Source organism: Panicum virgatum, chromosome 8N (assembly GCF_016808335.1).
Source record: "Panicum virgatum strain AP13 chromosome 8N, P.virgatum_v5, whole genome shotgun sequence".
NCBI lineage: Eukaryota > Viridiplantae > Streptophyta > Magnoliopsida > Poales > Poaceae > Panicum > Panicum virgatum.
In genome coordinates this window covers 49,074,486-49,102,325 of record NC_053152.1, presented here as the reverse complement: position 1 = coordinate 49,102,325, position 27,840 = coordinate 49,074,486, and the positions used below count along the sequence as shown (strand labels likewise).

Sequence of the window (27,840 nt, the reverse complement as noted above, 5' to 3'; positions counted from 1 at the left end):
TGTGTTGCTTCGTCTGCAATGATTTCTTGGAGCTTCTCGATGCATGATCCGGCGAAAGAAAATAATATGGTTGCCATTAGTTGAATCCCAGAAACAGACCCACCAGCAAGAAGAGAAAGTTGGTAGTGAGATTTATTGAACCATCTTGCACAGTGTCAATCCATAAATGAATGAACTTACTTAGATCTGAAAGTGCCAAGTTTAAAACAGTAAGTCTTGTCTGAATACGCACTTGAATGATGCAATAATTTATATGCTCTGGTTAGTACTCGTACATGTAAACTACTATGCATATGATCTCACTCTAATTTACAAAGCAAAGGATATGTACATGATGACAGCACCTAGAGAAAATTCATACCATGCAAGCCGGAAGACAGACACAAAAAACTATATTGGGTGAACTTAGGTGCATCCGTGCATAAGTACTTTTAGGTTCCCCTAAACATTATAGGCCCAAATTATGCCTTTGCTTATAATAACGACTGACTGCTAATATCAAGTTTATTTACATGGGCATGTAACATCAAGGTCTATCTATATTTTGCCCTACACTTTCCACATGCTAGAAGACTGCGCCTGCCAGAAACTTTATTCAGGCTTAGAACCAGTTGAAAGTAGAAATGAGCCGAGCATAGCCCTAACAGCCTGATCTGTCTTCTGCCTGGATATAGACATATAGTTGACTTTACTTACATGTACTTTTCACACGATTATACTTGTACGTGTAAAATATGCTACTGTTTTCTGAAATTTACTTTTTTCTAACGAACTATTAAAAAGAAGAAACCCATACTTTTTTTAATTTACTTGATACATTATTCATCTCTGATTTGACATACTAGTGCCTGCTCAGCTCAAATGAAGATTAAAGAAAATAGAATTCAAACCGAGTGTTGTGCAAATTCCACCTTGGTTTTCCTTTTAGTGATCTAACCAGTCAACCTTTCCTATCAACTTTTTCTTAACCGCACAGAACTGTGTGTCTTTGTACTAATAAGATTAAAATGCGCGTAAGGTCCCCAAATTTGTCTCTGTATAAGTATGCCATTCAGGTCCTAATACTTTCAAAATCCACATTACCACCTTTCAGATCTTCTAGAACTGAAAACAATACCTGAATACCGAAAATGGCTTCGTTGTTATAAGACTGATCAGAGTGTTGTACACGGAGATAAGTATGTGTCAATGAATATTGTTTTTCCTTTTTGCTCCCAACCATATGTAATCAACCAGAAACTGTGCTCTGTCTAGCCTTCTGCTATCTCTGCATGATCAACATGTTCAAATCAGCCAATCAGGCATGTGCAATGAGAAGAAAAAGTGAAAACCAGAAATCTATCGTGGCTTAAGTACTATGAGTCAATGAGCTTAGGCCAATGTTCAATAATAGGCGGATGTCAGTATGTGTGACAGTCCCCTTTTAAGTTTTTGCTCAGCTGTCCATCGAAAATAAGAAGAAACAGGTGCACAATCAAGAAATGTAAATCAAGCATAGCTTAAGAAAAGAGAGGGGAAACAAAACATCCGAACCCTTTATCATCCAGACAATGAATTTTTTGCTTACCAAACTGAAAAGATGCAGAAACAGAGGAGCCAGTTGAAACCCCAAAGAGCGCTTCCTACTGAACCACCATTCCAGTTCCTCCTCTTATTGACATCACTTCAGCAGCGAGGAAAAGGATCTCGGTCCCAGCAGTCATATGTACCACGAACTCTGCTCCGTTGCCTTCGTTGAATGGGTGAGGCTGGTGCAACTTAGACTCCATGGCTGCGGCGGTCAAGGTCTACCCCCAAATCACGGCCAAATTAGACTCATTAGATTCGTCTCGTGATTTACAGTCTATTTGTGTAATGCAATTTTTTTACTACATTTAATACACCATGTATGTGTCCAAATATTGATGTGATTGATGTGTAAAAATTTTAACAGGTAACTAAACCAGGCTTTGGCTGAGAATTGGCAGTGCATCTTAATCAAGGTGACCAAGATGGATTGGCAGCTGGCACGGTAGTAAAACTGTAATGAACATGACCCCATTAGGCCATTGTTTGTGATTTTGGTGATTGTGTGACAACATAATCAATGGGACTAACAAGTTTGTGATATAACTTTTGTAGAATTTTTAGGTCCCATGGATGAAATCAAATGTGTCCAATTCGCCATAGAGATGCCCAAACATAGTGAAAAAACAGAGATAGAATATATTTAAGGTGTTCAAATGACCGCAACAACAAATTGGACAAGTGGCAGCAGAATTGGTTGCACCGGTTAAACAGGTACCTGGTCATCGGCTAAACCGATACTCACCAGTTAAACCGATGGACCCCCCATTGGTTCAATGGACAGAGCTTTGCCGATTCAACTGAAGAAACTCAGCAGCACCGGTTAAACCGACGGTGCACAAAAGGGGCGTCGGTGCATTCACCATACCATTGTTCAGAGAGCATGTCAGGGCACAAGGAAACAAGTCTTCAGCACCGGTTGAACCAACGGTGCATCGAAACAAGGCGTCGGAGCAATGACGTCAGCGCTACAGGAAACCGAGGAGAAAGATCTTCAGCACCGGTTGAACCGATGGGCGTCGGTGCAATGCACCGGTTTAACCAGTGATAGCCACGTCAGTGGCAGGCGCGTGTCAGGACTCAACTTCTATATGCAAGGGTTAGAGTGACCGGTTAAACCGACGGTCCAAGCATCGGTTTAACCGGTGTCCTACGCAAAAATTGGATAACGGCTACAAAATGGCTAGTTCAACTTGGGTGCCTATATAGTATATATACGCCTCACCCCGGCCATTTGGAGTTGCTGGAGTCCCTAGAAGTCACATACACACCTAAGAAACATCTCCAAGCCATCCAAGAGCAAGTTGATAAAATTCTTAGGTTTAGCACAAGCTTTGTGAGTGAGAGTGCTAGGCTAGCTCAAGTTTGAGTGTGAGAACAAGGTTGTGTGCCTTGTGTGCTGTGCTTGAAAGCTGCTCAAGCTTGTATCTTGGTGTGCCAGTCTACTTGGAGTCTTGGTGGCTCGCCGGCAAGTCTACGACCCTCTGTCTTGGTGTGGAGCGGCGTGGACGGTTTTGTGCGGGGACGTGGAGACCCCCATCCTTTGTGAAGAAACTCCTTAGCGTAGAAAACGGGATCATGATGGCCATGATGACTTGACATAGTCTTGGTGGCAAGTCAAGAAGAGTCCCGGAAGAGACTTGATTACCGGGAAGCGATACTCTTAGTGAGTGCTTCAACAACGTGAAGTAAGAGTGGCTTTGTGCCTAACCGAACCACGGGATAAATCTCGCGTCAAGAGTTTGCTTTCTCTCATCCCTTTTTAAGTTTCCGTATTTTTTATTACAACTTGTGTGCCTTTACTTTCTTAGAGTAGCATCTTGATAGTATTGGCTATAGGTTGCAAAACTCTTTTGGGATTATGGTTTCACACTAGAGGAACCATAGTTGCACATCTAGATAGCATATTTTAGTTCAAGTTTATGTGCAATCTAGTTGGAGCCATAGGTTAAGGTTTTAAGTCGCCTAATTCACCCCCTCCCCCTCTTAGGCTACGAGCACCGATTCATTTCAAAAACTTTGGACGAGGTAAAATGAGCATGGTGTGGACCAACTTTGGGTGCATTTAGCACCTAGTGTGCTGCCTTACAAGAGAAGGAAGAAGCCTCTGGAGACAGGGAGAGAGGGAGCTAGCGGATTTTAGAATAGAGCCTACAAAAGGAGAAGAGAAGAGAGGGAATAAGAAGGAGATTGGAGAGGAGATCTTGCAAGGGAAGAATTTTTTTTATTTTTAACCTATTTTTTAATTTGATTTGAAAAATAACCTACCCGAACAAATATTTGCAGATCTAACTTTTTTGGCCGCGCCGGTCTGCGTGGTGTGACAAAAACACGCTGTCACGCCACATGCATTGGCGTAACATGGTGTGCCACGGTGGCATGCTTCGGAGTGCTCGGAAGAGGTCTGCCAGCACATATTTCACATGTCAAGCTTGTCACGCCACTCCCACCGGCATGATAGTACAATCTTAAATTAAGTCCATATTATTTCATATATCAAACATTATATAGAACTTAATTTGTAGAACCAAAATAAACATATCAAGTTAGAGACAATCCGATAGAGGTACAAGTTCTTAATATACTGTCAAAAACTTAAATCAATTATTTAAGCAGCATAGTGACTTCAAATGCAAAAACTCAAAACCACAAAGTTGTAGATCTCGTTGAGAGCTACAATTTTTATATAAAAATCATCTCCATCCGAGTTCATATGAAAAAGATATGATTTTTCTAAGATCAGACATCGTCACGCCAGCGGGGTGGCGTGACAAGACTGTACTGTCACGCCGGTGAGAGTGGCGTGACAAGCTTGACACGTGGAATATGCGCTGCCAAACCCCTTCCGAGCGCTCCGAAGCATGCCAACGTGGCACCTTGTCATGCCAATACATGTGGCATGACAGCGTGCTTTTGTCAGGCAGGACCAAAAGGGTTAGATCTGCAAATATTTGTTCGGGTGGGTTATTTTTAAAATAAAATTAAAAAATAGGTTAAAAATAAAAAAATATTCGGAGAGATTCGTCCTCAAGATTGTGAAGCTTCAGATCCACATTCTTGGTGCCTCCAATCTGCTGTTCCACCATTTTTTGGTGAGGTCATTCTATACTCGAGCTTGCAGTCCCAAATCTTGTTGTTGTCCAAGATGGCAATGCATCTTAATCAAAGGTGATCAAGATGGCTCGGCAATTTGAACAGTGAAAACTGGATGAGGGTAAATGAGCCCTCGCCTTGGTGGAAGTAACATGCTTCTGAGTACTAATTTTTCCTGAAATTTTATCTATCTATCTATCTATAAAAAATTAAAACAATTGAAACTCTTTCTCACCAAGATTAGGTCCACCTTACCCCTCACGTAAACCCCAGTTGTTAGGCAAAAAGATTTAATGAAAGAAAGGGAGAGATTGGTTTCATCAATATTTTCCACTAAAATCCTAATACTTTTTACACCACCAAAATTCTAATACTTTTTACACCAGTAATTTCTTATACGCACCTCTTGTACTCACCAATAGTACTTTAAGTTACCTTGTATGTTTATCTATTTGTTACAATTGTTTATAAAAAAGATGAATAGTCAAATGAAAGAGTTGGTGTCAAATATTTAAAAATGGATGGAGTATTAGTGCAATTGGATGTAGTACCTTGTAAACAGCAATGTCATTGATGAAACGACCAATTTCTCCAGTGGCATGAGACATGTCAGGCATGTTATGTGCCCACTCGAACGCCTCATTGTTTACCATTTGGCCTGCGCCCATCAGTACCGCTAAGAACAACCACTGTACGCCCGCGGCCATAACCGCCACGTCTATTTGTTCTTTGAAGCTCGGCATGCAGTTTTCATTTAACCATTTAGCCTGTTGGATGGAAATTTTTTAATGCAATTGTAACTGCACAATTACAAAATATTGTTAAGCATACAAAGATATACCAAGCATGGAACAAAAAGCTACACAAACAAGTTGAGATGTATACTCATAGATTAATAAAATTAAGGAATTTCATAGCTGCTGGTTGGGTTTCCTGACTATAACTCCGTAAGATAACTAGCTAGGTATCTGTCTTCATACGTAAGCCATGCGGTGCTTAACGGACTGTTCCAAAATATCCTCAATGTCATTGAAGTTACTCAATAATTTGATGTAGTACATGCGCAGGTATTCTGGTAGAAGAGAAACTGCGCTCTCATCCCATCTACAAATATTAAGATAAACAAATAAATTAATTAGTTTGATTGTTTAAATCAACCTCTAGTGAAAAACTGAACCACGCACAACCATTTTGTACAGCTTCCTTGTAACCGTAATTTTATTAGCTTCTTTTATTCATACAATATAGGTGAGTCACAATTCAAGTTACTTTGAGTCCCTTAGCTTGTTCTTTTTAATAAGAGAGATATATGTTTTACTATTACAATATTACTATTACTAATTGGAGGATCCTTTTAAGCCTCTATATGAAGCCACGTAGGATCCTATGTGAACACTCTAAAAATAGAGAAGTCCTAGAAACTCTCACAAAATTCAGAAACATCCAACCATCCATCTGACACCTCTAATTATAATAGTCATTGGATCTATCATCTTTTCTAATAAATTACTATATGCCATTATGAAAATAGACAAAAGTAACACCCTAAATATGTATCTAAATTACCCACCTCTACCATTATAAAAAAATATAAAGTAACCGCCTAATCTTCATGTAAATTACCCACCTATGTCATTATAAAAATAATGCAAATAACCTCCTAAATTCACATATAAATTGTCCAATTATATCATTATTAAAAGTTAAAGTAAACTTTAAATCTAAATCTAAATTCTATAATTAAAACAAAATATTAAAGTGCACCATTATAAAATTTTGAATTACTATTTCTATTATTATTAATATATTATTTATGTTATTGCTTATATAAAAATACTACCCACAATATGTGTCACCATTTATTCATGTATGATGGAAGAGATAAGAATACCAATTTAAAAATAATTCAATTAAATATATATCAAACACACATGGAGGTGTGATGCAAAATAAAATCTATTGCAACTAGATAATGATAAATATGTATTTTAGAATATGTGTTAGAATATATAATAGATGAAAGAGTGCGTGAGATAGATAGTTACAATTATTAGCTATAAGTCTTATTTTTATATTAATTCTAATTAGTCCGTGCGAGACCTCGGATTAATAGGCTAGCAAACATATAATTGAGGTGCTGCACAAAATAGGGGGATCACAAGTAAGCTAGGAAGTGGAAGAGACAGTTTTACAGCCGCACTAAAATCGGTAAGAAGAAGAAATGAATAAGCGTACCTCTGTAATGCCTCATCCAATATTTGGGACTCCTCAAAGGTGGCACGCACATCGAAAGTGTCATCCAACAGGACAAACAACGCATACAACTTGCCAAGTACGATTCGGGCAACGGAGCTTTCCTCCCTGTGAAACACTGTGATGCAGTAGATGTAGCACTCCACGATTCGGTCCCGAGTGTATGTTAGCTTCACATTGTCATAGAGATCCCTCCACCATCTTCACAAGAAATTGGTTAAACCACGTCATTGTTGGTAAAAAAACGAAAATGAATAATGAATAAACCGGGTGTGAGAACTAATATTTCAACTTACAGTGAGAGGGACTTAAGCTCCTTGAGATGGACACTCCTAAGAAGGTTGAAGTTCAGCCTCGCGAGCTCGAGAATCATGGCGTCGTGTTCGTCTTCTTTCTCGTACTCAGTGATATAGTGCACAGCCTCTATTTACCACATAAATCGAGGGAGCGGAATCTCAAGGCTGCGGGAAACCTGTTCCTCCATGGGAAACATAAGCTTGCCTTTTGCAGCCTCAAGGTGGCGCCTGGTGAAGGTGATAGCATCATCTAGGTCCATCTCACCAGGGACCGCCATGTGAGCAGCATTGTACAAGCTAAGCAGGCCCCTTGGGTCATTGCTTAAATTTATGTTGAAACTACCGGTGTCATCTCTGAATTTGACAAATACATCTACATGATGCATATATTCATCAATTCAAGCTCATATATCAATGACCTTTTTTATAACCTCTATTGTAAAATAGTATATAGACGCATTCAAATTCTATAAGAAGACTATATGACGATAAACGCTTTTTAGAGTATTGTTGACGGTCACTAACGACCCATTTTGACCGTCAACTATCGTGCAAAAGTCGAGCATCAGAAAGAATAAATATGAGCATAGGATAATTATTTGACGAATTCAACAGATGCTGGTCTGAGAATGTGTGCAGGTGAATTTGGGCCAAAACTGCAGGTAACGAGTATATTATCCAAGGCATAAATTCTTGGACCAAGCACAAGCAAGCCCAAAGACCAAAAGGGCCCACTTGGCAGCTGCACATGCGAGGGGAACTCAGCCCACACGCGTGACACGTCATCAATCCAAAGCAATTCCACCTCGACCAATCAGACGCGAGCAAGAAGATCCATGGACCCACCAGGGCATGCAATCGACATAGTTTCGCGCCAAGTCACCAAGAACCGACCTAAGGGCCCACTCATCAGTCACGTGTCCAAAATTGGGGGCGAAAGGTGGTGACCAGAGGTCGGCCAACCTCTTGGTCGGCCAACCTGGCACTGGGCCCTCTCACCTCCAGCTTCCACGTGTCACTTCCCTATTGGCTCTAGAAGGCGGTTTGAGGAGGATTGGCTGCATTCCCGGGGTGGCTCCCTCCTGTAAATACAAGGGGAGGGGGTGAGAATAGACACACCACACTCCACACCACACCATCTCTTTTCTTGAGTTCTCACTTGAGTGAGAGTTGTCTTAGGGAGTTTAGGAGTAAAGGTACTCAGGAGGGGCCGGTAACGGCGCTCTTCTCCAAATTGTACCTCTACGAGAGTGAGGGAGATAGTCGGGGGATGTGCCGGGCTTGTCGGCGATCTTCTCCGCTTGTACCTCGATGGATGCTTATTCGGTTGTAAGTGTTCGAGACTTTCCTTGTTTGTTTATTTAGAATTAGAGTCTAGATCATAAGTTATCATCTCTGCTTTATATTAGTTGATGTGTATGATAGCGAGTAGCATTTGACTCTAGAGTGGGCTCCGGATAGAAAATGATAACCCTGTACGCCTCTAGAGTTAGTAGGGAAAGGCGTAGACGTGGTGTCTAGGCTGGACTATACCACTCAGTTGTTTGATAGTCCCACGGTTTGTAGAGGTAGCCGGCAGGTGGTGACAGCCCTGTTCGAGCCCTAGTAATCCTCCACATTCAGATATTGGACAGAGCATCATATTAGAGCTATCGGCTTGTATAAGCCGGTCGATACCTTTAGCTCGAAGTATAACGGCGACGTGATCTCTTCTTCTAGGCATAGATTCTAGATATAGAAAGTCCTCTCTTTCCTATCCTTCCCACACTAGTGTATGTGTCCTTGGACTGTCTGAACCCGTAGATAGTATACTCACGTTCCTCAGTGGATATGATACCCTGGAATACTCTTGGGTGCAAGCTACAGCGGTATCCGTGCGCTTGCGGATTTTATTCGTGACGTTACAAAATACCAACAATCTTTCTGGCGTTGTTGCCGGGGAACGGCAGCTACATTATCTTCGGACTCAGTCGTCCTCGTAACTTTTTCATTTTCTTTCCTTCTACCTCTACCTCCGCTACCCATAGAGCAGCTATCCTTTCCACAGCTCTCTACCCCAATGGGTGAGTTCTCTGAGCCATTATCATCTCCGTCATCTAACCATGAACTCGACCCTGGCTTTATAGCCATGGTTCGGAAGCGACCCTTCTCGGGGGAAATTCATGAAGATCCCTACAAGCATTTGCTAGAATTCGAGGAACTGTGTTCGGGTCTAGAAATCCTAAGCATGACACAGGAAGCCTTGCGGTGGAAATTGTTCCCCTTCTCTCTTATAGAAAGGGCGGAGCAATGGTACACCCGCATGATAGGAAATATGAGCGGTGATTGGGAGGAAATTCGAGATGACTTTTGTTACTCGTTCTCCCTCACCGAACGTATAGACTCCCTATCGACCGACATCCTCGATTTTGAGCAATTAGAGAAGGAGTCCATAGGTGTAGCATGGGCTAGATTCTCACGCCTTTTGGCATCTATCCTAGACATGTCTATACCCAACGAAGCATCGTTGGAAGTTTTCTACTCGGGTTTAGACATGGAAACTGCTCTGGAGCTTGACGACGCCAGCGAAGGATGGTTCATGCACACAACTCCGGAAGAAGGAAGAGACATCCTAGATAGTTTCTTAGAAGACTCTTTCTTCTCTACCGACCATAGTAAACCCCGCCGGGAAGAATCCGCGTCGAGCCATGAGAGTCTCTCAACACCCGAATCTGAGCCTTCATCTTCCACATCCCAATATTCGTTTGTTGAGCCCTCTCCCGAACCACGAACACTGAAGGAAGAAGAAATTCAACCTTCGGAGTTCTCTTCCCGATTCGAGGATGATCCTTCAGGAAACATCAGAAACACCTCGAATTATAAGCACAATAAATCTACAGAATCATTGTGTCTTTATGAGACCCTCGATAAAATTTTCCGCCATACACCCACAATGGATTGGTCAAAGGAGGCAAAGCGTGCTTCCAAAGCAATTCGGATTAGCTCAACCTCTGCAACCATCCCTTGTTCTACGAAGGGAAATGCCGTAGAAGATCTTCATGACCCTTTTGCTAAGGTTTGCATCATACCCGAGTGCCTTTTGGATACTCTTGTGGGTAACAAACCTTTAACCCCGACCGACAAATACTTTAAAAGTCCATCCGGACTGTACTTTGAATGTCGGGAGATTGCAAGGGACGTGCCTATCGCCATAGATAAAATCGAGGTGCATTTAGATTTTTACATCTACGATATCCTCGATTTTAATCTTCTCCTAGGCCTCCCGCTAGAAAGACTTATGGCATCTCATGGGAGGCTAGATGAAAAGCTTAGGAAAACCGGCTTGGCCACTGCTACTCCTCATCTAGAAAATCTTCTGGCCAAGTCTCTTCCCGAGCAAAACCTGCTCAAGGAGATGATGTATACATCTCCGTTCATATCATCCGAGCCCGTTCTCTTGGGAGTTCTAGAATCCTCTGAAGAATACGACTCGGAAGATAGCCTTCACTTTCATGAAGATGAACGATCATCATCATCCTTGACCGAGTTTGAACCTCTTCGCGATGGCCTAGAATCTGTTGTTCTCAACCTTGATCGAGATACGACTATGAGCTTTCATGATGAATCTCTTGAGATGGAGAATCAATGGGCCATGGAATTTTGTGAGGCGCCGACTCTAGAGTCCAATGAAAAGGATTCCTCAAATGAGCATGGGAATTTCACTTTTGACATACCCCGTAAACCATGCTCATTCAATACAACTCCAGAGTCAGGCATGCTTAGTGCCCCGTGCACACACGAGGACTACAACCACCTTATGGTTCTCTTCTGCAAAATTTTCAGAAGGTTGGTTGTAGATGTATATGTTTATCGTAAACATTGCAGATTTCGTGCATGCACCGTGACACTAACCTTGTAGCTAGCTTCAACGATTGGTGGTAAAACAATGACCCATCACCAATGATGGCTGCAAGAGTTATCATGGTCGAGCTTATGACCAGAAACAAAACACTACCAGGAGATAGCCCGGACTATTATTTATATATTTACTTATTTATTTCCTTTTAAATAAAAAGCAAGAGCATGTTCTAGGATATAGTTTTCCTTCGAGTATTTTTGGTCACTAACCATTCCAGGGGAAGATCAAAGAGAACGGCGGACAGACAACGCCTACGAACATGTGAGCTACACCGACTACAACGCCTCGATATGTCTTGGTGGAGGAACAACTACTGAAGGAGACTTGAACTCCATACACTTGAAGTTTTACAAACTCCAAGTGTGGGGGAGGTATGTGAGTGTCCCGAAGTAAGTTCTTTTCTCAATCCATATCTTGTCTTGGAATTGGTGTATGTCCTCGTATCTTGCTCTATAAAAAAATGAATGAAAAAAAATGAGAGGAGTTGCCATGGTGACAACATTGAGTCTTCATCAACAAAATGCCATGGTAAGTGCTCTCAATGTCCTGCTTTTGACATTAAACAAAGCCCTGCCGGGAGGTCGCCCGAGGATCACCAGGTTCATGCTCATACTTATCTCCCTTTGAATAATGCTCAATCATGCTTCGTGCTCCCTTTATCTGTCCTCGTACGCTCTAGTTTGAATGTGTGTCATGAAACACATTCATAGGCATTCTAAATCAAGCATGGTGCTTGGGTTAAAATGTCTTCTTCGGTCAAACTGACATGGTGTCAAGTTTGATTGATGTTCTAGAGTTAATACCTTTATAGATATTGGTTGTACATGCGGACTAACCCATGCAGGAAAAATTTCAAATCCAATTGGGTGAGTCATCGAGCTGAATTCAAATGGAAAGGTAAGACAAGGTTTTGGATTAATGTTGCACAACATACTCATGTTAATGCAATCTTGATCCAGCCTTGCTTGAGTAAGTATCTTAGTGAGATTAAATTTTGGTTTCAATAAATTTTAGGAGCTCCCTGGTTCTTAAAACCAGTAGAGCTATTAGTTTATTTCCACATTTCTATTTTTGAATAAGAACCAGGTACAAGGACAAGTGTGGGGGATATCTCTCGGAACTCTCATGCATATACACTAGAGATCTCCCACAACACATGCACGACACCGAACGAACCAGAATGCAAAAAGCCAAGACGAATCAGAGCTAGTATTGGGCAGTGAAACCTCAGGTTTGGCTGACTAGCACTAAACTCCGATCATCTTCATCGCGACGATTTGTGCACTCTACCCCTCATACTCTCCCTAACCTATGAGTTTAAATGAAATCTTGGTTAATCATTAAAATTAAACTCAAGGTATCCTCTGGTTCTGTGCTTCTCTATGATTGGCTTGCATACCTTTTATTCTTTGCTAAACCTGAGCTTGTGAATCATATCTTAGGGAACCCATGATTGTTAAGTTGTTGACCAGTGCGATATGGTTTGATGGAAGAATCCTTGCTTTATCTGCTTATGTGTCTAGGAAACTTTTATCAAAAAGAAAAACCTCCATAGCTTTACAACTCCACGTGTTTGTCCTACCAAAGCCATATGTTGACCTTCATGATACAAAACTTTACACATATATGCCATGTTGTTGCATTGAGCTTCATCAAACCTTGTGACATTAGTGAGATGTCTTTCATACATGTTTGATCAAGATCACGTGCACTCCATCAGCTGAACTTCTACACTGGCAGTCAGCTATGCCATTCCATCCATCCACAAAATAAAACTCCATGTTTAATGATCTCTCTCTCTAGTATCTTTTAAATGAGGCATGGCTATCAAAAAAAAAGAGAAAAGATGGCATGCCCAAGAAGCATGACCAAAAAAAAATCGACACATCAATGTTCATGAAAAAAAAGAGAAAAAAATATATATAGACATGACCTAATGTTGTCCAAATAAAGGAGAGAGAGATTCATAAGAGGAGTATTTCATTTCCACCATCCACCATCCACCTTCCACATATGTGCACAATCTTGATCAGCTTGTTTGATTTGACATCTCCATGGATCCTTTGTTTGATTTTGCAATATATGTGACACAAGTGCATGCTTCCTTTTTCCCTACCATGAGCCCAACATAAGCTATCCTTAGAAGTAGGGTGAAAAGAGGCAATGCCTTGGTGAGGATATATATACACAATGAGCGACATGAGAGATCCTAGGGAGAAGTAAAGCTATGGTTGGTCTGTGCAAAAATATTTTCAAAATCCCAGTCATATGGCAGGAAAGTAGAGGAGACTGAAGTCAGCACCATTCCACTCTTTAACTTCCCAAACAATTCATGGTAGACACATCAAAATTCACAGGTAAGGGTGAAGTTCGGAATAATCTGTATGCAGGTACCATATCATATGAAGTCAGGGTCCGCCTTTGTTCTTGCCTTTACTCGAGGACGAGCAAAAAACTAAGTGTGGGGGATCTTATTGACGGTCACTAACGACCCATTTTGACCGTCAACTATCGTGGAAAAGTCGAGCATCAGAAGGAATAAATGTTAGCATAAGATGATTATTTGACGAATTCCATAGATGCTGGTCTAAGAATGTGTGTAGGTAAATTTGGGCCAAAACTACAGGTAACGAGCATATTATCCAAGGCATAAATTCTTGGGCCAAGCACAAGCAAGCCCAAAGGCCAAAAGGGCCCACTTGGCAGCTGCACATGAGAGGGAAACTCAGCCCACATGCGTGACACGTCATCGATCCAAAGCAATTCCACCTCGAGTAATCAGACGCGAGCAAGAAGATCCATGGACCCACCAGGGCATGCAACCGACATAGTTTCGCGCCAAGTCACCAAGAACCGACCTAAGGGCCCACTCATCAGTCACGTGTCCAAAATTGGGGGCGAAAGGTGGTGGCCAGAGGTCGGCCGACCAAGAAGTCGACCGACCTGGCACTGGGCCCTCTCGCCTCCAGCTTCCACTTGTCACTTCCCTATTGGCTCTAGAAGGCGGTTTGAGGAGGATTGGCTGTATTCCGGGGGTGGCTCCCTCCTATAAATACAGGGGGAGGGGGTGAGAATAGACACATCACACTCCACACCACACCATCTCTTCTCTTGAGTTCTCACTTGAGTGAGAGTTGTCTTAGGGAGTTTAGGAGTAGAGGTACTCAGGAGAGGCGCCGGTAATGGCGCTCTTTTCCAAATTGTACCTCTACGAGAGTGAGGGAGATAGTCGGGGGAGGTGCCGGGCTTGTCGGCGATCTTCTCCGCTTGTACCTCGACGGATGCTTATTCGGTTGTAAGTATTCGAGACTTTTTTTGTTTGTTTATTTAGAATTAGAGTCTAGATCGTAAGTTATCATCTCTGTCTTATATTAGTTGATGTGTATGCTAGCGAGTAGCATTTGACTCTAGAATGGGCTCCGGATATAAAAGGATAACCCTGTACGCCTAGAGTTAGTAGGGAAAGGCATAGAAGTGGTGTCTAGGCTGGACTATACCACTCAGTTGTCTGATAGTCCCACGGTTTGTAGAGGTAGCCGGCAGGTGGTGACAGCTCTGTTCGAGCCCTAGTAATCCTCCACGTTCAGATATTGGATAGAGCATCATATTGGAGCTATCGGCTTGTATAAGCCGGTCGATACCTTTAGCTCGAAGTATAACGGTGATGTGATCTCTTCTTCTAGGCATAGATTCTAGATATAGAAAGTCCTCTCTTTCCTATCCTTCCCTCACCAGTGTGTGTGTCCTTGGACTGATTGTCTGAACCCGTAGATAGTGTACTCACATTTCTCAGTGGATACGATACCCTGTAATACTCTTATGTGAAAGCTACAGCAGTATCCGTGCGCTTGCGGATTTTATTCGTGACGTTACAAAATACCAACACGTATATAGGGTGGCTACAGGAAAAGAACGAGAAACATGTATTATGTGATTATGTGAAAGAATGATTGATTCGCTCAGCTTTTTGTTTACCTGCCGATACCCAAAATCCATGTTGCCTAAGGAGACGAAACCGGAGGGCAACCACATGCAGGTCATTGGAGTTGCCAAAGTCCAACTCTTCATAGTGGACACGATATAAGGCCTCATCGATCTCCTTCACGAAATGGTTATCTATGCCAAGGCGTTCAAGCGTGTCCACCAACTTCACCGTGTCGGCCATGCTCATGGCCTTTGCAGCCTCAAACATCCGGCATACTTCCCCTTTAAGTTGTTCCCTCCTCTCTAGCATCCACTCCTCCGGCCTCTGCTTGTGCACTCACATTATTACATAATAAATTAATTAAAGAGATAAAAAAATATAGCATGCTGGCAACTAATAAAATTACAAATGCATGCCTGTAAGGGAGGAGAAGTATAGGTCACAAAAAAGTCACCCCACAGACTGGGTTCAAAGGCACTGATGGCCTCCTTGTTAGCAACAATATCCTTGCTCGCAGCCATATGAGCTGTGCGCACGTTACTGACTAGCAGCTCCAATGGTTAGGCCCCGTTTGGGAGGGCTTCACCGGCGGCTTCACGAGCGGCTTCAGGTGAAGCCCTCCCAAACGTTTGTTTCAGGACCGGCTTCACGTGTGAAGCCGGTTCTGAAGCCGTCGGCGGCTTACACAGGCAAGGTGAAGCCATGAAATCGTGGCTTCACGCGGCTTACACATCAATCTAACAAGTGAAGCTGTTTTGCCAAACATTTTCTAAAACGGCTCCAACTCCACCAGAAAAGCCGCTCCATCTGAGGAGCCAGAGCCGGAGCTGTTTTTGGAAGAGCCGAAGCCCTACCAAACGGGGCGTTAATCAACTACTTGCACAGCTTGCATTGCTCTGTGCCCCTGTATTGATATCCATTTATAGGGCCTGCTGCTGGACCGCTGGTTAGCCGAGTAAGCTACCTAGCAACAGAGCACGTCTTAAATGCCTGAAAGTGTTTTAAAAATACACAGAAAAGGAGCCAAAGGAACCTGTAACTAATAAGCAGCGGTTAAGGCTTCGTCATGTCTGTTAGTGGTTTTAAAGTTAAAGTGACATGGTAGTGCTTTTCCTCTAAGGGCCGGTTTGCATTCAGTAGAGCTAACAGTTAGCTGGCTAATGGCTAATATTTAGTTAGGAGCTGTTTCGATTCCAGCTGCAAAAAAAAGCACACAGTTGAGTCCTCCTAGAACCAAGATTCTGGGGATTGATTCTTCGACCTGGAAAAAAACGCTCCCCCCCCAGGCGGCTCCAGCGGCTAACCCTAGCGCCGCCGCTCCTCCCTTCCCCCTCCCTCCTCCACCTCGCCGCTGCCTGAGGGGCCGCCGGAAGTTCATGCGGGCCTCGAGGAGGGCGGTGGCAAGGCTTCCCCACGTGGTGGCGCGCGGGATCTCGCGCAGGCGAGATCTCGAGGGTGCCTCGGCTCGTTGGCGTGGGCCGCCCCCGCGGCGGCAAAGGCTCTGGGCCTCAGATCCGGCGCCGTCCTAGCCGGATCGGGGGGCGCGCGTTGGTGAGTGGGGTGGGCGGAGGTCGGCGCGGGGCGGCGGCGGCGGCGGCTTCGGCGAGCACGGGCGGCGGCGGCGGCTGGGGCTGCAGCGGGTCACCGGCTGCGGCGGTGGCCAGTGCAGGGCGCGGGGTGGCGGCTGCGGCCAGCGCCGTGGAAACGGCGGTGGCTGTGGTCGGGCCACCGGTTTCTGTCTTTCTCGGCCATGATGGCCGGGAGATGGTGGGGCCGGGGGTGAGCGGTGCGCGGGCGACGGATACTGTTGTGAGAGGATGGTGATCCCCCTCTCCTTTCCTCGTCGGCGATACTGGTCCGGCGCCACCTTGGTGGTGGGGCTAGGGGCTGGCTGGTGCTTGCTGGTGGTGCCGAGGTGGTGCTTTCGGGCTGCGTCGGGCTTCTTCTGGTAGAGGCGGTGCGGAAGCAACAGGGAGTAGGCTACTGCCATGGCCATATGTGTGCGGCAGGCATGGTGCTGAGTCGAGCGAAAGCCTTCACTGACGTGTTGATGGTGGGCATGGTGGCGGTGCCCTTGGGGCGTCGTTTCCCCGCTGTGGGCACCATGGCGAGGCACCATGATCTCCGCAGCGCGGGGCTCTTAGGGTGAAGACCCTGTCCATCTATGGATGTGCGACGGCGGCGCCTTGGCGTCGTGCCCTCGTTGGAGGCGCCGCATCTGGAGACCCAGAATGGCTTGTGGTAGTGGGGGTGGTGGTTTGGTTGGTGGTATCGTCTGTGCGCTGCTGGATGTGTGCACGGTTTGTGTTGGCAGAAAGGTGCAGAGGGCCCATGGGTGCTGGAGGACTTGAGCTGGCGAGCAAGGTGCAGTGGTGAGCTCGGTGACGGCTGGGCGGAGGTGATGCTCTTTTTGCGGCTTCAGATATCTGAGTCCTTGGCAGAGGAGTGTGAGGCGGTGAGAGAGGCGAGGCCCCCACGTAGAGTGGTTAGGATCAGTGGTGTTCATTGGTGCTGCGACGGGAGTTGTCGGTGTTCCGAAATCACCGGCTAGTAAACTTGTCCGCCCTTCCTCGTGAGCACCGCGAGCCTCGCCGTCTTGCGTCTAGCCGCCGCCATGCTAGCTCGTGCGCCTGGTGTGGCGTGATAGCCGGAGGCGATCGAATCGAAGGGACTGACCGCGGTGGGGTCGGTGCTGGGCGCGCGACAGCAGGACCGCTGGCATGGCCGCGTTGGAAAGAGATGGCAGGAAGACTGCCATGGAATCCGGCCGGATGCTGCTCCTGCTACCGTGGCGCACCGCGGATCACATCCTCCGTTGTGGTGGCAAGGCCGGCGGCGTACGGGCTCCGGCGCCCATGCCGGCCACGACGGCAAGTCGGCGTTCCGCAGTGACCACGGAGGAACGCACGACATTAGAGAGCCCATGAGAAAGAGGAGCTCACAATCAATCCAATCCATTTGTGGGGGCCACCTGCGGGGAAGGAGCCCGGAGGTGCGTCGGCGGCGATCAACTGGTCCAACCGTCCAAGGGCAGCACTAATGGTGTGGTCGGCGGCCCGGGATTGGAAAAATCCTCGGGCGAGGAGCGGGATACGGCGCCACAGCGGTCGAGGGAAAGTTGAGGAGCAGCCTACGGAGGCGGCCGGAAGGGATTTGATTTTGGTGGAGGAGATCGCCGAGAGTTGTAGTACAGGCAGTTCATGAGAAAAGGACGAGAGGGAGAAAACGTGAGGCGGTGAGGGAGAATGTGGCTGCGGCGTTCAGACACCGTTCGTCAGCTCCGAAACTCTCAGAAATCGTGTATAAGTAACCCAAGTCATCTATATAAAAAGTTGTAGCCCTAATAAGCCTCTACCTAGGAGTATTTCAGTAACGATGCTTGGATCAAAAATGCAAGTTTCGAAAGATTTAGAGCTTCAAATTTCGACAAAAATATGCCTTTTACTGAAAATTCAGAGATGAGCAAAGGACGAGTTTTTGGCAAATTCAGAGATGCTACTCTTTTCTTGCTATTGTGAAACTTTGAATCTGAATATACAGAAACTGAAAGATTAAATGACAGTTTTAGACTAGAGTTGTTGTTAGACCACGAGACAGCTTTTTAGTAGTAAATTGTCCAGTTAAGTACCAGAATGATTGCAGCATGTTAAGAGACACTGAAGCTTTGTGATTCTCATGGAATAGAATTTAAACTTGCGGTGCAAGCAGCACATCCAACTGTCCGAACCAAAAAACAAACTCATGAGTGTTGGCCAAATGGTAACTCTTAGCCATGTTTTCGGTAATGAACTGATGTTCAACTGAACTTGCAAGCACTTACATGATGCGGCATTGTGAGAGAAACTGAAGTTCACAAAATATGGTCAAGCAGCAACAACATTTTGTATCCCAAGGAGGACAGGGAGAACAAGGTGCTTCTCTATGCCTACAGGAACTGTGACCATCAGGTTACTCGACTCGCCGTATTCACCGTTCCTTAATCCATTATTACTTGCTTAAATTTGAAACTGCCTTTTAAATTCTGCCGAAGAAAGTACAGCATCTGTATGTAAGGGCACCTACTCAGTTTTCTTTTTTTTTTCGAAAGACCAGCCACTCAGGTTTCTTGTTCTGAAGTCTGAAATTGCGAGGACCCTGCAAGGCTGGAAGTACCTCGTCTGAAACTCAGCTTTCTGCACTCTGCAGGAGGTGTTCGACAGCAACTGCGGGTACTGGAACTGCGAGTTTATGCAAGTGCTCTTCGAGGACGTCGCCTCTGACCCCACGCTTTCGCGCACCAAGTCCGTCCACTGCGCTGCCTGCGGGCCCGGCGAGGTCTTCTTCCTCGGGTGGCAAAGGGCCGTCAAATTTGACATAGATAATTTAAGGAGCAAGCTCTAATTCTATACAATTTTGAGTTAAAAAATTAAAAGGTCAAATTAGACTGTGAAATGACCACTAGGGTCATGCCCATTACCACCAGGTCAACACACCATGTCTGATGCATGTCTTCTTCAGTTGGTTCAGAGATTCGGAGTCCGGGACAGCGACCATGCTTGAGTCTGGGATACAAAATGTGGACATTTCACAACCTTGTTTTCCAGATATCGTTGCAACATTGTTTTCCAGGATCTCTTCTACACGAACTATTGCAACATTGTTTTCCAGATAGCAGGAAGAACCCAACCAAAAGTGTTAAATCAGACGGTGTTGTAGGCCCTGAATAGTAGCACACTGATACTGTGAATATAGACTGCACCTGCCCCCTTCGCAACAGGATGCGGACTTTCAGAGATGCTGGCAGAAGGCGTCGGCGTGTCGCGCAGGGTGTCCAAGTCGTCGAGGAAAGGATAACTCCCAGCGCCGCCGAGCGCCTGCCGCGGCCGCCTGTGTCATTTGCGGCGACCCAGCGCGCTGCTGCTGAACGCCGGCAGGCATGAACTCTGTTCCGCTCCTTGCCTGCTGCCCGTGGCCATGGCCAGTGAGATCCGAGCCGATGTCGTCACGCGGTCATGGGAGGGGGAGGGGGACCTGGACGGAAGGGGGGCGGTCCTGGGGCGCCGCGGCGCTCCGGCGTGCAGCGGAGGCGGACGTTCCAGGGGGTGGACGGTGTTTCAAATACCGTCCACCCCTGGGGTGCCTGGGAGCTTGTGCCTGGTCGCCACCTTTACCAGTGATGCCTCTTGTTGCAAACTTGCGACGCAGGAGGATCAGATCAGGCAGCGCTGACCGCAGAGTGTTCTGCATGTTCAGACTCCAGGTTGCCTTATGCATTGGAGCATTGCAGTTGCAGCATCAGGCAGTCCTATCTATTATCTTATTATTTGGCCAACAAACGAAGCCTCCACGTTCGCTCTTAAGATCTATTATCTTATTATTTGATGAAGCCTCCACGTTCGCTCTTAAGGTCTAGAAATTTCCACGTTAATAAAAAAAATAGAAAAATAAAAATTACCCACCACTGTCATTACGATAAAAAATTAGCCTAAAATACCCCTGTGCCTAATTAAAAATCACCCACCAATGCCATTATAAAAAATTAAATATAAAATACCATTTAGCTATGTATTAGTTACAAATATATACTATTAATAAAAACTAAAGCTAACACCAATCAATCAAATTAAAATTAAAATAAGAATAATTATCTGCATAATATTATTAAAGCTCAACAAATCAAATTGTTATTATAAGTATATCATAGTTGAATTGTTTTAATCAACAATAAGACATAATTTACGATAATGAATAGGATGATGTATGGTAAAAAATAGTATAACCTTTAAGTAAGGATACAACGACATGCAAATTTTTAAATTTTCAATACTAGCCGCGCAAATGCGCAGCCTATATGCCTAGTTCTGAATACCAGACAATACATTGTTTTGCAATTTGCAAGTTCAGGCTTCAGATTGGCTACTTTTCGAGATTGTATAGTGTCAACCCTGACCTAGGAGACCTGAGAAAAGTAACCTTTTGTTGTTGCTGTTGTGGACTGCGGTTTTGGTCTGAGATCTGCCTGCATGGATTGAGCACAAAAATCTCGGCGAGTGGAATCTTGTTTGAGCGCAGAAATCTCAGCGATTTCCCTTTCAATAAAAAACGTGCTCACGGTCCCACCAAGGAACACACAATGCTGCGGTTAAGATCTGAATGTTCGTATCCATTGTGTTGGGATCTGAATTGTATGGGTATGGTAGATGGTACTCATTTTGTTGATAAAAGGATTGATAAGCTAGAGAGAGTCGTGCTGCTCCGAGATCCTGCAGCAAGTCTAGAGCGCCGGACAGCATGAACACCGAGCACGCCCATCATCACTTCACCACGGCAGGCAACAGAGCTGCAGCAGAACTACCAGCACCAGACTCTACAAACAAGGCCACACATTGGCCAAAGCAAAACATGATGGAGCAGCCAGCCATTAGCCCTAGCAGGCAGATGAAATCACCCAGCAATTTTTCCATTGAGAGGAAAACACAGATTGATTGTTCCAGAATGATCCAATCTTCCAACAGTAATTTCCATGAATTTTTATTTTTTTAATACAAAATTATACTTTAATTACAGAATAATATCCTGGATATGTGGAATTTCAAAAATATACCCCTTTCGTCTCCCCAGTAGATGAAATCTAAATTTTATCTACCCAGAGGACGAAAATACGGTATTTTCGTCCGATCGTTAGACGAAATAATTTTCGTCTACCCATTGGATGAAAATACGGTATTTTCGTCCGATCATTAGACGAAATAATTTTCGTCTACCAGTTGGACAAAATTTATAAATTTCGTCCAATGGGTAGGCGAAATCTAATTTTTGTTTACCCATTGGGCGAAATTTAGTTGTCATCGGAAATGAGCCACTTGTAATGGCAGAACGTAGACTTATTGTAATGGCAGAACGTAGACTTACCACTAAGTACAGGGAACATTGGACTATAAAAATGTATGATTTATTTTTGTGCAAAACATCAGAAAGGTGTTCAAATATCTATTCAAAAACAGGAACTCGGAGCTGCTGATGACAACTAAATTTCATCCAATGGGTAGACGAAAATTGGATTTTGTAATTCATAAATTTCGTCAAACGGGTAGACAAAAATTAGCAGGCCCCACAAAAATTGTCCTTTTCATGCATTTTCGTCTACTAGTTCGATGAAATTAGAATTCGTCTGACGATAGGATGAAAATATTGTATTTTCGTCCTCTTTTTGTTTAAGAAAAACTGCGGGGGAGATCCCCATAGCGCTTCAAGATTTTTATATTAAAAACAGGAACAAAAACTGTACAAAGGGAAAGAAAGCACTTACAACAGGTTCAGGGAGGAAGGAAGGACAAAAAGAAAATGAGCAGAACTAAACAATTGTATCTAGCCATTGAACAATTTGGGGGTGGAAACAATCCTTCACTCTTAAGAGCTGAAGGTGAACTTGCTTTTTGAAACTAAGAAGGCAAAGTCTTCTGCTAACATTGCCATTGTTAAAGATTTTGTCATTCCGTAGCTTCCAAAGTTCCCAGGCAGCAGTTGGGAAAATCTCCTTGAAAAAACCATGTGTACTATTCGCCCGGCCAAAAGAAAGCTTTGCATATATATCAGGATCATCTGGCCAATGTATGTGTAAAGACTGCCAGCAGGAGGCCGCAAAAGGGCAGTCAAAGAAAAGATGCAGAATGTCTTCCTCTGAACCAGAGTTGCACATAACACAACTATAGCCTGAATCAATATGGAGATTGCGCCGTCTGAGCATATTCCTGCTGTTGAGCCTATCAACAAAGAGTAGCCAGCCAAAAAATTTGATTCGTGGGGTGCATTTCGATTTCCACAGCCAAGTAAAAGAACTTGGCACTTGCATAGACTGGAAAGCCAAAGCATAAAACTTCCTTGAGGAATAGTTCTGTGTTCCCCAAATGAAAGACCAAACATCATTTTTTCGTCCTCTGGGTAGACAAAATTTAGATTTCGTCTGCTGGGCAGACGAAATGGGTATAGTTTTGAAATTCCACAAATCCACGGTATTATTCTATAATTACAGTATAATTTTGTATTAAAAAAATTAAAAATTCAATTTCCACAGCACTCTTGTCAGCAGCATACCACGAACAAGAGACCTGACTGAACGAGATTGGAATGCAATGCCCGAGTTGTATTGCCATTCATGTGTTCAATAAAATACACAGGGCATGCGGCCCGATCGAGTGCTGCGAGTGCCAGGCAAGGCGGGGCACGATGTGCATGCTGTGCATGGCGAGCGCGAGAGCCGGGCAGTGCGTGGAGCATGGGCTAGTGTTGCTAGTGCTGGGCGGCGAGCGGCACGCAGAGCAGTTACAGACCGAGTCAAGCCAGAGCTTGAGACACACGACATGACACAAGTGCTAGCCACTTTGACCCCCCCCCCCCCCCCCCCCCCTCCCTGCAGTGTGAGCGTTGTGCATGATGCTCAGACTGGAGCAGAAATCCTCAAACAACGCCGTCGGCAGTCCCTTGGTCATGATATCTGCTAGTTGCTGCCGAGTTGGGATGTGATGAACACGAACATCGCCCACCGCCACTTTCTCCTGGACGAAATGGACATCGAGATCGACATGCTTCGTGTGCCCAAGATGAACAGGATTCTCTGACAGGTACACATGGAGATGTTGTCGCAGTAGATGATTGTTGTCGTGTCGATCGGAACTTGGAGTTCGCCAAGAAGGTGTCATAGACAGCAGCATTCGGCCATAGCGTGGGCGACACCCCGGTACTCCGCCTCGGCGCTGGCACGTGAGACAATGGCTTGGTGCTTGGAAGACCAGGACACCAAGGAGTCACCAAGGAACACGCAGAAGCCCAACGTCGAGCGGCGCATGTCTGGGCATCCAGCACAGTCGGCGTCGGAGTAGGCAACGAGCAGTGGCAGCGTGGATCTCCGAAGCTGCAGGCTCTTCCTCCATGATCCGCGAACGTACCAGAGCACACACTTGACGAAGGTCCAATGCACGTCGCGAGGGTCGTGCATGTGAAGACAGGCTTGTTGCACAGCGTAGGAGAGGTCGGGGTGCGTCAGGGTCAGGTACTGGAGCGCACCGACGATGCTCCGGTAGAATGTTGGATCTAGAAGCGGTGTGCCAGCAGCGCTAGACACCTTAGCCTTGGTATCAACTGGAGTGGGCGCCGGCTTGCAGTCGCTCATGCCTGTGCGATCGAGGATGTCGTCCGCATACTGTGCCTGGGAGAGGAAGAAGCCGGCCGGCGTGCGCCATACCTGGATGCTGAGGAAGTAGTGCATGGGGCCAAGGTCCTTCATCGCGAACTCATGGCGAAGCTGGTTGATGATGTGTTGGAGCAGTGTCGTGGTCGAGGTTGATAGCACGATGTCGTCGACGTATAGGAGGAGATGCGCGGCATCAGTGTCTCGATTGTAGATGAAGAGGGAGCTGTCGGACTTGGAGACCATGAAGCCGAGGCGCTGGAGATGCGTCGCAAACCAGTGAAACCACGCCTGTGGCGCTTGCTTGAGTCCATACAGGGACTTGCGCAAGAGGCAGACATCATCGGGATGAGCTTTGTCGACGAAGCTGGCGGGTTGTTGATAGTACATTGTCTCCGTGAGATCGCCGTGGAGAAAGGTGTTCTTGATGTCGAGTTGGTGAACTGGCCAGTCGCAAGCAGTAGCCAAGTACAAGATGGTGCAGATGGTCGCCTGCTTTACAACCAGCGAGAATGTTTGGTCGAAGTCGAGGCCGGGCGTTGAGAGAAGCCTCGGACCACCCAGCGAGCCTTGCGGCGCTCCAAGGAGCCGTTGGCATAGTACTTGTTCTTGAAGATCCACTTGCCACTGATGACATTGGCATTGCGTGGACGAGGAACTAGCTGCCAGGTGCCGTTGTGCTGGAGGGCGTCAAACTCGTCGGCCTTGGCAGCTTGCCAGGCAGGATCGCGGCTCGAACCGACCGTGGCACGTCGTCAGCCGAAGCGATGTTGGCGTACCGTGGATTGGGCTTGGCAATACCAGCCTTGCCACGGGTGACCATCGGATGCCGGGGTGGTGACGATGTCGACATCGAAGGTGCAGGAGCGGCTTGAGGCGTTCGTGATGGTGGCGACGGCGTGGCTGAGGAAGAAGCCGCATGGTCCGTCGATTATGCCGTGGGGAGCGGTGTTGGCCCCACAGAGGATGCCATTGTGGCTGCTGGAGATGGCATAGGCACCACGGCACCAGCAGTTGTGCTCGATGCAGTTGGTGTGGCGGCCATTACGCCGCCGGCTCGACGACGTGGCCGTGTTGCAGGCACCGGGATCTGTTCGATGATGTCGGGCAGTTGATGCACTGGCGGTGGAGCAGCAGGTGTATCCTGTCGAAAAGGGAACACAAGCTCGTCGAAAGTGACATGCCGGGATGTTACAACGCAGCGCGTCTTTGGGTCGTAGCAGCGGTATCCCTTGGTGTTGTCGGGGTAGCCGAGGAAGACGCAGGGCAGCGAGCGTGGAGCAAGCTTGTGTTGGGAAAGCAAAGGCACCCGAACTCGCGCAGGTGTTCATACTCTGAAGCATGGATGAACAGGAGCAAGAAGGGTGTTGCATGACTGCATGGAGTGCATGGACGGCGATTGAGAAGATAGCTGGTTGTCTGGAGGGCATCAGGCCAGAAGCTAAGTGGCATGGCAGCGTGGAAGAGCATGGTGCGCACGCTGTCATTTAGGGTGCGTAGGATGCGTTCGGCGTGGCCATTCTGCTGCGAAGTATAGGGGCAGGTGAGGCGCGACACGATGCCGCGCGCAGCAAGGAAGGAGCGAAAGGCCTTGTTGTCGAACTCACAACCATTGTCGGTCTGAAAAGCTAGAATGGGGCGCCCGAATTGTGTTTGGATGAAGGCATGGAAGGAGACGAGTGTAGGGAGCACATAAGACTTGTGGCGCAGCAGGAACATCCATACATAGTGAGAGTAGTCATCAAGCACAATGAGATAATACTGGAAGCCTGAATGGCTCAGCACCGGCGAGGTCCAAACATCACAGTGCAGGAGACAGAAGGGATATGGAGAAACACATGAAGATTCATTGAACGGTTGGCAAACATGTTTGCCTAAACGACATGATGTACATGTGTGTGGACTGGATGGAGTACAATTAAAACTAGATGAAGATAAAATGCGTGAGAGTGCAGGTTGTCCCGGGTGTCCAAGTCATGCGTGCCACAAGTCGACGGATGCATGGAGGGCGCGATGAGGCTGTGGTGAAGACAGACAGTGGATAGAGATCACCACCGATGTCACTGCGGAGAAGAAGCTCCTTGGTGCGAAGATCCTTGATTGAAAAACCGAGAGGGTCAAATTCAACCGAAACATTGTTGTCACGAGTAAGTTTGCGAATGGAAAGAAGATTTTTAATCAAGGAAGGACACGCAAGGACATCATTGAGACGAAGAGGGGAGGAGGAAGTGGGCACTACGGCAGAACTAGTGCACTGAACCGGTAGAGAAGCACCATCGCCAACAGTGATGCTAGAGGAAGAAGGGGAAGTGGAGGTGAGCATACCAGTGTCGGCAGTCATGTGAGTCGACGCGCCGGTGTCGAGGATCCAATCGCCGAAGCTTGGTGGGGAGGGCTGGAGGGAGAACCCAGTGAGCGCCTGATAGAGTGCTGGAGGGATCGAGGCAGGTGATAGAGCGCTGGAGGGATCGAGGCAGGTGTGTGCTGCGCCGTCAGCGACTGCTGCAGCATCACGCCCGGTCGGGAGCCAAGAACACCGGCCGCAGGCGAGTTGGTGGGAAGCTGGCTGATGGGCCAGGCTTGAACGACACCTGTCCAGGGGTTGACCCAGGATGCCACCGGGCCACCACGGGATGCAGTATTGTTGTTGCCGTTCTGCTAGCCGCCGGAGTTATCACCAGAGCGCCGGGGCTGTTTCTTGCGCTTGCGGGGACGCTCGCTGGAGCTGCCGGTGGTAGGTGGCGTGGAAGATCCACTGGAGGGAGCGGCGCTCGGAGCAGAATTGTTCTGGGACACGGAGAGCAAGGCGGTGGAGGTCGCCTTTTGTGCACAATCGGCGATCCAGACCTCCTCCTGCTGGAGGAAGGAGCGCGCCTCGCTGAAGCGCATGGGGGGCTTGGACGCCGAGATCGTCGGAGCACAATGGGCGAGCTTGTCGCTGAGGCCACTGAGGAGGCAGATCACCATTTCTTGATCGGTGAGGGGGGAACCAACGTCGCGCAGCATGTCGGCTAGGCGCTTGATCTTGCTGCAGTAGTCCGCCACCGACATGTCGCCCTGACAGAGAGCATGGAGCTGCTGTCGGGCCTGAGCAGTGTGTTGGACGATGTAGTCCAGGAACTACGCGCCGATCGCAGACCAGGCGGAGTAGGCGTCGTGATCAGGTTGGTGCACGGCGGAGAGGAGATCGTAGGTGAGCGTGGTGTAGAGCCAGGAGACGAGCAGGTGTTGATTTGAAGCCACTCCGGGTCGTCGATCTTGAACCGCGCGTCGGTGGTGCCGTCGATGTGGTCCATCAGGCCGAACTTGCGGAAGGTGATCGTGAAGAAGACTCGCCAGGTGGTGAAGTTGGCGTCAGCGACGTCGAGGGTGATGGGGACATAGGACTTGATGTTATGAGCTGCGCTGTCATGGCGGTGATGGCAACCGGTCCGGCGGTGAAAGGATGGGTGCCGCTGGAGCTGGAGAGGGAGGAGGGGCTGTGCGCCATGGCGAGGTGGGGAGGAGGGGAGCGGAAGCGAAGCTTTAGGATCGAAGGAAAGCTGATACCATGAACGAGATTGGAATGCAATGCTCGAGTTGTATTGCCATTCATGTGTTCAATAAATACACAGGGCATGCAGCCCGATCGAGTGCTGCGAGT

At 46.6% G+C, this 27,840-nt stretch overlaps 2 protein-coding genes and 1 pseudogene across 2 annotated transcripts; all 3 read right to left on the bottom strand.

Annotated features, from left to right (window-relative positions):
• Window positions 1–1,051: 1,051 nt before the first annotated feature.
• LOC120685214 lies at window positions 1,052–15,584 on the bottom strand (annotated as a pseudogene).
• An 8,121-nt stretch (window positions 15,585–23,705) lies between these two features.
• On the bottom strand, window positions 23,706–24,587 carry LOC120685212 (uncharacterized mitochondrial protein AtMg00810-like). Its single transcript, XM_039967026.1, has one exon. It carries the CDS (start codon window positions 24,585–24,587, stop codon window positions 23,706–23,708), a length of 882 nt encoding a protein of 293 aa, XP_039822960.1.
• Window positions 24,588–26,855: 2,268 nt separating this feature from the next.
• Window positions 26,856–27,248, bottom strand: LOC120685211. Its single transcript, XM_039967025.1, has one exon. It carries the CDS (start codon window positions 27,246–27,248, stop codon window positions 26,856–26,858), a length of 393 nt encoding a protein of 130 aa, XP_039822959.1.
• Between the last annotated feature and the right edge of the window lie 592 nt (window positions 27,249–27,840).